Source organism: Melanostigma gelatinosum (assembly GCF_949748355.1).
Source record: "Melanostigma gelatinosum genome assembly, chromosome: 7".
Lineage (NCBI taxonomy): Eukaryota > Metazoa > Chordata > Actinopteri > Perciformes > Zoarcidae > Melanostigma > Melanostigma gelatinosum.
The window spans coordinates 9122931-9133880 of NC_136640.1; the positions used below are offsets into that span (position 1 = coordinate 9122931).

The 10950-nt window shown below is 44.6% G+C and overlaps 1 protein-coding gene across 2 annotated transcripts; it reads right to left on the bottom strand.

The window, feature by feature from the left end:
- Positions 1 to 10453, bottom strand: ypel2b (yippee-like 2b). Of its 2 annotated transcripts, none has more exons than XM_079272337.1 (5): positions 10313 to 10453; positions 4017 to 4248; positions 3262 to 3305; positions 2714 to 2822; positions 1 to 113 (listed from the first exon to the last, which is right to left on the bottom strand). In XM_079272337.1, the coding sequence occupies exons 2-5, from the start codon at positions 4131 to 4133 to the stop codon at positions 24 to 26; spliced, it is 360 nt and encodes a 119-aa protein (XP_079128463.1). In that variant the 5' UTR covers positions 4134 to 4248; positions 10313 to 10453; the 3' UTR covers positions 1 to 23. The 2 variants fall into 2 exon arrangements, with proteins under 2 accessions (XP_079128463.1, XP_079128464.1); XM_079272338.1 differs by lacking the exon at positions 10313 to 10453 and adding an exon at positions 5971 to 6084.
- Between the last annotated feature and the right edge of the window lie 497 nt (positions 10454 to 10950).

Here is a 10950-nt window from a genome sequence, read left to right on the forward strand (position 1 = left end):
GTGGCGTCCCGGTTGCTCGTCCCTCAGTCCCAGCCGTTGTCCTTGATCATGTGGGCCAGCTCGATGATGAACTTGCCCTCTTTATACTTCTGACTGCTCTCAAAGGCATGTTCCTGGAGGGTGTGGCAGAGGACAGGAGGGATTTAAATGACAGACGGACGGAGAACAATAACCTGTCCATGTATTTGACAGAGAGTAGGATAGCTAGCGACAGACACAAGGCGCATTTAAAAAGTCCCTGCTCATGACGGCCCTTACTGCTGGATATGAAAATTCTTGACTCGGTCCTGGCCTGTCTCTGCTGCTGGCTCTCTGGAAGCTGGTTATGTAACTGTCAGTCACTAAACACTGCAGATGAGCCTGCAGAACCAAATCCCTGACCGGGCTGGATGGTCATACCTTAAGCTGGTGGGAATGTGTGTCTCACCTTCGGTAAAACCGAAAGGCCACAGGTTTGCGCCTCACAACCACCAACATAGCTGTAGAGTCTGCTCTATTTCTGCAGGCCGTAACATGCATTTCTAATGTTAGGTGTGGAATCCAAAATTCCTCCAACTTCACAGAAGCCTATCAGCTCCACTTAGAGTTGTTTTTATCAACTGAAATACATCAACAACATAATCAAAATTTGTTTTCCTGATACAAACGGTATGTTGACTGCAAATGTCAATCATGTGAAAAGCATGATTGCTACAGTCATTCGCCTTTTTGAGATACTTTAAACCCAGGGAAAGTTTTGCTTAGAGTTTTTGTTTTCGTTGATATTTGAAGCCTCAAGTTTTCAGAATTGTGTGCATACAATGGAGAAAAACTAATCCAGCATTTTTCCCCCCCGGGCTTGTAGCCACAGACACCCAGTTTCGTCAATAGTGTCTCAACAGACATTTATTGAAATGAAAATCTTCACGCACAATGAGGCCAGGTGGCATCACCAGTGCTACTTGTGTACGCTTGTAAGTTTCTCCAATGGCTCATACTTTGGTTTATGGCTAAATACCTGCAAAACGAATGACACTCTCGTCAAACTCAGCTGTTTTAACTTAGTGTTTGTTGCTAAATAGCACATATTAGCATGCTAACAAGCTAAACTACGATGGCAAATACTGTAAACATTCTACCTGCTTAACGTGAGTGTTCGCATTGTCATGAGAGCATTTTAGCATGATTATGTTAGCGTAAAGCAAGGCTGCGTCTAAGTACAGCAGCCTCACAGAGCTGTTGACGTTGCTGACTGTCACAATAGTGAATGTTCCTTCTTCCAATGCGTGCCTTTTTGGGGATTTTTACTCGTGCTGTTCCAGAAGACTTTTACAGGAAGGTGTTGGGAGTGTTTTTAACTGACGGATGTCTCTCATGGCGGTCACTTGATCATGCTCAGCTGCGGTGGCTTCTGCTTGCTAATCTTACCACAGTTCCACCTCGCATATCCCCAAATTTGGATATTTCTGGCCCCAGTAACTGACAATGATAGCAGCAGGCACTAAACCCAAGCCGCAAGCTTGAAAAGACCTTTTTGGAAGCGTTGAGGTTAAGATACGCTTTTTACTATTATTAGCACATCCCTTTAAAAAACACTGTATTTTTGGGATCATTTCGACACAGTTCGTGTTTTGAGTTGCTAATCAATGCCATACAACTTAAAGAAAATGACAACTTCTGCTCCGTGTCCAAGCCCATTAACAACCCTGTGTTGTTGTTCAAAAGCCACCCACTCAGTTTAGGCCTCTCTTGAAAGCTGGTGTCGGCTGACACAAATGTTCTTTCACTGCGGAGCGTCTGTGTCTTGCTTTGTCTTCGGCTATTTTGGTTTGGTGCTGCAGAGGGACGTTATCAGATTTCTTAATTTAGAAGTGCAGTAGGTCAAGCCTCTCAATAGAACTCTGACGAGTGCGGAACATCAATACCGCTGCAACCGATATTAATGGAGAGCCTCCATCAAGTCCTATCGAGTGTCTGTGTGCTTGTGCATGCGTGTGACCTCTGTTTTGTTTCTGCCTTGTGGGGTCCTGACAGGAATAGAAACTACCCAGAAACGTTTCTACTTTTAAAACTGGTTCGCCAGGTGTTTGTACCAGGCAGCATAAGGAAAACGGATATTTTTAGGCTGGAAGGTTATAGAACCGGGGTTGAGGTTAGACACGTAGCGGTGACAGTTGGAGTGCTGGTCAATGGAGGCTTCTGAGAAGTCCAACAACAAGGACACTGTTTGTGTGTGTGTGTGTGTGTGTGTGTGTGTGTGCGCCAACTCCTTCAGGATACAGTCATGTGCCCTTTCGTGTAAACTCTCACCTCCACGCGGACGGGGTCCACCAGTGACAGCTGCCCATGCACAGCTCCGTTGATATATGAAGACGGCTAACAAGTGTGGATGCTGTTAAGTTCTCCCTGACATGACACATAGAATACCCCCTGTACTAAATACATCCTGCATGTGTGTTTCGTAAAGCTGCTAAATCACAGCTAAACTAATCAAGTCGCATAAGATAAATAAAGACTTCTCCTTCATATCTCCATCTGTTCTGAGAAATCTACCTCATAATTAATTCAGCCCACACAGCAGTAACACTGCGTTGACCCCGAGAGAAGAGGAGGTCCAAATATAAGTAGGGTGCAAATAAAATGAGGGTGTGCTATAATAACAACCTCCCAATTTATCGTCCTCTACCCTTGGGTGCAGTTTGCGGCGCTTGTGCATCAAAATCGGGACACTTACGTATTTCCAGCCCAGGGTGGTCTTGCAGTTCTCACAGTAGATATCTGCGACAGCGTGCAGGCCTGTGAGCAGAACCCTCTCTTCTGCAGGGCCACAGCCGACGTTCACCCTGAGGGGAGGGGGGGAGTTTGTAGAGAGGAAGGAGAGACGAAGAAACAAAAGTTAGAAATTAGTATTGTTCAAGCTCAGTTGCATGTACTGCATGTACTGTATGATGTACTCTGAGTGAGTCACTGCCTCACACCCACTCACACAGCGCATACCGATGGGGCGCCGGGCCAGGAAGCATAGATTCAAACAGCCTAATTTTCACACTCAATTTCGGCTGATAATGACTCCGAGGCACAGGCTGGCGCCATCCACGCCGAGGCTTCAAATACAACGCGGCTACTGTGTGAAACAAACAGTGTGCATTTTTTAACCTATTTCAAAACAACAGAGTTCGAACACTGGTCTCCTGCCTTCAGTCCAGCCTGCAGGAGAGTTGTTTTTCGAAACGCATAACGTGAACCAGGTGGGTTGAAATGCAACAAGAGAGGGATACTCACACCGAGTTGAACAGGTAGGCTCTGCCTTGGCTCCCCTGGAACGACTGCAGAGACGAGATGAGACAAAGATGAAAAGGCTGAAACAAGAATGAGCCCTTTCATACAGTGTGGTAACTATAAAACTACATAAGTATGCTGTTATAGTGCCATGATGCCATGAGTCAAATAAGAGAGAGTTTGTCTCCGTCAAAAATAGCCACATGTTCATTTGAGACAGGCCTTTACTTTAAAAGAAGCTCTTGTGTCATAAAATAATGCATAAGTAGCTTTAGTTGCGATGGAGTTATTCCCTTGCAGGCAGTTATTTTGAAAGCTACTATTGAAGGGACACGTTAAACAGGTTTCTATCGCGCAGATGTGTTGCGACCGACAGAAGGCCTTTGCTCACAGGTGAGCAGTGTTTTCATTATCACATGTGGAAAAAGTGAGAGTGCATTCATAATCCTCTTCTCTAACCAGTTTATAACATAATCCATCCACAAGCAACAGCGTGGTGGCAGCTGACACAGACGTACAGGTGTTCAGCCTGTTTGTTTGCATAATTCCCCATCCGCTCTGCCTCTTTTTTAAAAAATCTGCAACGCTTGTCGTTTAATGGCTGTTAATCCTCGTCAATTTTGCTCTGTATTATTGACTGCCCTATGAAATTTGAAGTTCTGTAATAATTAGCTGCCTGGATGCAAATACTGTCCTCATGGTTTCCAGGAACAGCCACTGTTGGTAAAATGACTCGGGGCCACACTGGAGCAGCTTACCTTGGAGATGAGCTCGTCGTGGTTGGCCAGGTGAGCTCGGCAGTGGATGCAGCTGTAGGTCCGGTGGCAGCTCGGCAGGTACGCCTGGAAGGTCTTGGAGCGCGTCATTCTGACCATGGGCGGAGTCGGCGGGCGGTGCAAGAAAGGACTGCCGGCCCAGGTCGGCTCACAAGGGAAGCACCGCAACACACAGGTGAGGGCCGTGGTGGGCGGCGGGTTGGGAGGCGAACACCTGCGCACAGGGGACGACAGAGGAGCGGCTAATGGTTACACGGTTGGGTGACAGCTGCTTCCTTAAACTGATGTTGTAAACTGAGCCACAGGTGTGTAACTGCTCATGGGATTACAGTCTGCTCTGTGTGTTCAGAGAAGTCTCCGACCTGCTCGCGTCTTTCAAACTGTTAAACCTCAAAGAGCTATGATGTGAAGTGATGCATAATTAATGAGCCCGTGTTCCAGGCTGAGACGCTACATTACACATTTCAGTTGCAAGCATAAAACACTGAAGAAATTATTTTTTTTATGAGATGAGATACAAACATGGTACATGCATCCACCACACAGGACATCGCTTCTCCTAGAGGCCAAATATGAGTCCTAGTTGGTCGAGAGGACAGTTTGGGCTATCGAAGCAGAGACAGACAAAAGAAATCAAGAGGTAACTGTTATCATAATTGCTTGATTAGTGATTTTTTAGGCATGCTAGTGGCATGGCTCTAGGGATAACGATGTCGAGCTTCGTACAGACATTCATGGTGCCCAGCAGATGAATCCTGACTTGGCGATCCACTAACTTTTCCTCTAGTGCCTCCATCGAGATGAAAGTAAAACTTTCCAAAGTAAAATTTTCCAATGTAGGTATTTGCAGGTATTTTGTTTCAAATCAAATACCTGAAAAACGAATGACATTCCCATCCTCAGCATTACTTTGTGTTTAGTACTGATGAACGAAGATGTTGAACATGGCAAACATTATCCCCGCATGATACACATTAGCATGTTGGTTGTGTGCATGTAAGCATGCTGACGTTTAGCATTCAGCTCAATGCATCGCTGTAAGTGCAAGTGTGTCTCAGCCGTCATAGTTCCAGCTTCTCAAATATGACGATTAGCTGCTTTCCTGTATCGTATCATTGTTCGTTGAACACATTTAGGTTTTGGCCTGTTGGTCGGACATTTTTAGATGACAAATTGCACTCTGGTAAAATATGGTGGGCAATTTTATCAAGTTTTTGGTGCTTTTATAAACCAAACTATGAATGAATTAACTGATGTGGCAGAACACTGATAATGAAGGCAATCCCAGCTGTAACTTGTTGTCAAACTATTCTGCGCTTGCTCGGGTCTCTGCAGCCACACGAGAGCCCTCGCTCAGTGTTTAAGTCTGTGAGGCTGCGGAGATAATCTGCTTAGGGTAGCACAACGACGAGGATCGTGCTCTGCTCACTACATGATATCCAAATAGACCGAGCCCTTAAAATACTTCTGCTGGTGTGACCTGGTGACTGACAAGATTACTGAGCTGGCCCGGGAACCCATCCCAGAGGCTCGGGGCCAGGAGGTCAGGAGTATGTTTTGACTAACTGTACAGGAGGCGGTTAGGGGCCTGTGCTCTTTACCTTGGGCTGCAGATTTCATCTTTGTGGTTTTATTGCTTAATGCAACTTCAGTTGCGGTTTCAGCCCTGTAGCTCTGGTAAACACAACATATCAACCGCAAAATCTAATCTCGCTCTACTCCCCAGTGCTACGTTTCATAAAGCTGCGATGAGCCTCATTTAAACAGTATATGCACCTTTTTACTACCTATTTCAACTATTCTTTCTACTTTAAATGACTAACAGTAAAATACAAAGACATGAGCATTCTAAATAAATGAAACCAATAACTTGTTATGTAGTTCAGAAGACTATGCCTCCTATAACATTCTGTAATACCTGGAGTTCTGTCATCACCTTCACAATAGGCCGTCCCATTCTGTCTCCGTTCCTTCCTGTCTGTCTTTACTGAGCCATCTGGAAAAACTAATAAAATACTGAATGGGAGCAGGAAGCCTCTGTGACTTCAGAGCAAACAAGAGAAGAGAGAGAGAGAGGCCTCTTTACTTTACCGCCCTGCAATATGATTGTTGTTGGTGTCGGAGGCTGATGAAGGCTCCAGTGCTGATGGGAAGGACCGGGGGATATGAATAAATAAGGCAGTGAGATGTGCCCTTGTTTTCTCTCCTCTGACACAATGCCAGCGGCGTGGGATAGGGGCACAAAGACACGCTCAGTACAGTTGTCGGAGTGACCCCTGACACACACACACACACACTGGTGTTTAACCCAAAGCGTGTTTCATCCTCTCGGTCATTTCAGGACTGAGGACAAGGAAGAAGTTTACGTAGGATCCAGTCCTCTGAGATCAGTTCAAAATATTGAGAACTGCCCTACAAAACTGACGCATTGACAATTTACTGACATAATTTGAGACTTTTGCCACTTGATTATTTAAAATATTTGGCTGCTGTGGAACTTGGCGCTGATATGGTTAGTGGATTGATTGATTGATTGATTAGTCAGTCTTTTAGGACAGTAAACTGAATATATTTGAGTTCTAGACGGCTGGTCAGACAAAACAAGCAATTTGAAATTCAACAAATCAAGACAATCACTTACATTTGCACAAAGCTGCCTGATTTATAAATTAGTAATTGTTGGAATGCTGTTAAGCATTCCAACTATTGTTATCCTGTTTCTTTTTTGTTGGAATGCTGTTAAGCATTCCAACTATTGTTCTTCGAATCTTTATTCAACTTCTTCTATTTCTTCCGTCGCACCGCTTCTCCTCCATTTTTTTTAAGCTACAGAAACCGTTCAACTATTAAAATGTTCAGCTCTTTCACCAGAGGGGTGCTATGACTTTTCATATTTCTAACCTTTAAACTTTTTGAATCATTAAGCTTTTTATTTTCAATGGGATCTCTATGGAGAATATTTTCAAATGGCTTCAGGCACACAGGTGTTCGCGATTGAGCCAATTAGTGATGTTGATGAACACACAGACTCACAGACACACACGCACATACACCCCTCTCTCTCTGTGTCTCTCATACAGTCATTCAGGTCTTAGGGATCTTTAGAGGTCTTTCCCCCTCCTCCACACACACACACACCCACCCCATTTTAAAATAAAAGCCGCACACACATGATTTGTTGCAGCTGTTACGTGTTGCATCTCGGCCAATCAGACATGAGTATTCTGATACGTTTCCTGATTCGAGTGACATTTACACACACCGCGACACAAGAGGGAGAGATGAGGAAAGACATGGCAGAGCAGGACAACAGTCATGTAAGCTGTAAAAGATAAAACATCGGACAATCTCCAAATGAGAAAGTTTGCCAGAGATATCAGAGCCGCTCTCTCGCTCTCTCTGCCTCTCTCTCTCTCTCACAAATTATTTCTTCTCTCTCTCTCTCACAAATTCTTTCTTCTCTCTCTCTCTCACAAATTCTTTCTTCTCTCTCTCTCTCCCTGTCTGTCTCTCTCTCATACAGTCATTCAGGTCCTAGAGACTTTTAGAGGACCCCCTCGAAATGCTTTTTCTAGTTCGTCTTAAGTATTGTAGGTAATCTAGGAATTTAAGCTTCTAATTTAATTAGAATTAATCTAATTTCTTCATTTAAGCCTCTACCCCTGCATTTGCAACAAGTCACACAGGATAAATGTAGCGGCTAGATTACTAAACTGTTATGTATAGACGAGAACCTGTCGGCGACAGCTGAGAGGCGAGATGTTTACTCAAACCGTCGGCTCTCGAAAAATCAGTGCTGGATTAAAGTCGTGCACGTGTTGCACATCTTTTTGTAGGTCATACATAATCCATGTGGGGTTCTCTCGGTGTATTATCTCTGAAGAATCACTTCATTACAGCCATAACAACAAGTAGGCCAGTGCAGGTCGATGGCTTTGGATGAAAACAGCTGATACCTCTCTCACACTTTATTAAAAATACATTGTCATATAGTCGCTGCGTGATGCACTGTTTTGATAATCAGGGGGGGAAGCAGTTAAAGACTTTTACCACATTAAACAGATGAAACTATCCTGGATCTGAACAAGGCTGCACTATGATGCTGTTTGACATTTCAAAACATTTAGTCACTCGTGTTGGTGGGTGGACGTGCTTGAAACTCATTTTGCTATGCAACATGGTTTGTGGAAACAAGGATGCTGACTCGCTGCAATACGCTGACGCAAAGAGTCGATCAGGGCTCAGTTGCACTAAAAAACAAACCCAGTTTGACAGAATAACTAATTGCAGAAATGATCAGATGACCAGAGGAACTGGGCACAGCGATTCAGACGGGCTCCAACAGCAGGAAAGTTTAGCAAAACTGTCTGTACAACCTGTTTGTATGTGTTTGTCCATCTTTTATCGTTTTTCAGTCTGCCTCTATGCCTCTCGGCCTGCTTGTACATTTATTTTTTCTGCCGTCCCGCTGTCCATTCATCAGTTCTGCCGCGGGTCGTTTGAGGTCACCGAGCTGTCCATTCTGGTCATTTCTGGGTGTCATCACAAAAGGCTACGCGCCACGAGTCTCCAACAGCCAAAAGGGCCCTTGTATCCCAACAAAAAAACCTTTGTTATGTAACGCACTGATGCTGCCGCTGCTGATGCTGCTTCTGACAATGATCGAGAGCAGGAGAAAGACAGAGATACAGGAGGGGGGGAGATGAGAGTCAGACGGGGACAAGGAGGGAATTAAACGAACGGGGAGAGGACGAGGGAAGAAGCAGCGTGTGTCCCTTCGGTAATGGATGAGCTGTGTTCGCCCCACGCTGCTGCCCACAAGCTGCACCGACACGATTTCTGTACTTACTTTCTTCCTGCTCTCCATTCAGTCTTACGCCGAGGCCAACAGCAGCATGACATCACTGACTAGAGGAGGAAAAAAACTCTCTGCCCCCCCCCCAACCATATTAAATCTCACCGACGAAGCGATGCATCCCAGGTGTATGTGTCTGGTTACTGTTGCTATGGCTGCTCTTTACTCACATTCTTCTGTCTGTCTCTATTTTCTGGCGTGTTCTCAGGTACTTTCGACACTTGTACGTGTGTATTTCCTTGCAGAGTTTGTCCAAGAGAAACTCTTTAAATGCAAATTTTCTGGTTTGTTCGTAAATATAATTCCTGTTGAATTTCTGTGAGGCTGTCGGATGATGAGCTGTGAAAGCAGTGATTAAAGGTGACAAACAAACAAAGTGAATGATGGGACAGAGTGACTCAGACCTGTCCAAGCGTTGGCACAACACATTGTACATATGTTCATGTCTATAACTCCTCTCTGTGAAGGATTACTTTTCAAGGCCTGCAACGCTGTGATATTGATCATGACTCCTCACATGATCAATAACTATCTGCATACAGGCTTTGCAGTAAAAAAATAGATCAGTGCAAAGGTTGCAACTTAATAACAGTGTCTCTTCTTAAACTGTCTCACATGGACTTTATTTAGTACATGTTTTTTTAGGGGAGGGATGAAGCATTTCCCCCTGCTGGCCTGTAATTGACTTGTATGGCGTCGCTGATGTCACGTGGGCTAACCCATCAATAAATACACAAACCATGAAGGCTTACACGCTGTGTGTGTGTGTGATTATTGAATCTGGTCATAAGCAGTGGCGCACTTCATCTGGGGCAGAACTTCAGCCACCACACGCAGCACAGATGGCGGGGATGCCTCAGCTCAGCAATGCTGCAAACACACACGCACGCTTGCGCTCACACACACATCACCCACTCTGAAAAGCTCTAACATCTGCAATGACTTTTGCAGATCGATGAGAACCAGGTGATTGTCGTCAGAGTTTATGATCACAATGTGCGTATTACACGATAACCCGCATTGATCACCGTTGACGTGCACCATCACGACCAAGCGCGCGCACGGGGATGATGGCGCATACGTTCAGGACTGCCACCACAAACAGCATGTGACCGTAATAATAACCACTAGATACTGTAGCTTCACTGCAGAGTATACCTCAGCATCCAATTCACGAAGAAAACATCAGCCCAGGCCATAGACTGTGTATAAGAAGGTCCAGGCATGATAACTACACATGACGGCCATGTAATACATGTTGGCAGTATGCAAGCTATAAACTTGTGTTGTTATTGTGATATTACAGCACGTGTGGTTGCATGTTAAAAGTTGTCTCCGTTACAAAGTAGGCTATTGGATGGGCTGTGCGCATAACAACAAATGCACCACACTGAAAAAAATAACGCAGAGGGAATTATTTTACCTTTGAAGGGAAGAAAAACGGTTCTCCGCGTAGCTTAGAAAATGTCGCACCTCCTCGTTTTCCTCGTGGCAGTGCCAATCCTAAACCCCCTTTCGCATTCCTTTCCCAGGTAAATTTCTCTTCTCTCCCGGCCCTGACAAGTCCTGCAGAGACGCAATGTTTTGACGCGCAATGATGCCCAGCAGAGTTTAGAAGAGGCAACTAGAAGAGTGATGAAACGGTCAGCCGGAGCGAGAGGGTTCCCTCCAACCAACTTCCGTGTTCGCACAACAACCGTTATTCGGGTAGGATCGCTTATTTTCTTCGGTTTCCGTCCAGTGTCTGGTTTTTGTATGTTTCATTGAGACGTTTGGCAACGTGATTAGTGGTCTGTTACTTAAACTGTTGTGATACGTTGCTAATATTGTATTTAAAATCACAGTGTCGAGCATAATCAGTATGAATGTGAGTTGTTTGCATTTACCAATTGTTGCTTACTGGATGAATACATGCTGTAAAATTATGTGAACATGTATTTGCAATATGTTTTAGTTTTTTTCAGTTTTGACAGTTATCCCAGAAGTTGGCTAGCTAAACAAGACAGTTAGGCCTATTATAACAACTGGGCCGAACTCCAAGAAAATGTTTAATTTCTTACG

Excerpts from the sequence above, each read along its gene's own strand:
- ypel2b (XM_079272337.1), bottom strand. The coding sequence starts at position 4,133 with ATGGTCAGAATGACGCGCTCCAAGACCTTCCAGGCGTACCTGCCGAGC. Across the intron at positions 3,306-4,016 it reads ACGACGAGCTCATCTCCAAG|TCGTTCCAGGGGAGCCAAGG; the intron begins GTAAGCTGCTCC and ends TCGTCTCTGCAG. Across the intron at positions 114-2,713 it reads CCACCCTGGGCTGGAAATAC|GAACATGCCTTTGAGAGCAG; the intron begins GTAAGTGTCCCG and ends CACACCCTCCAG.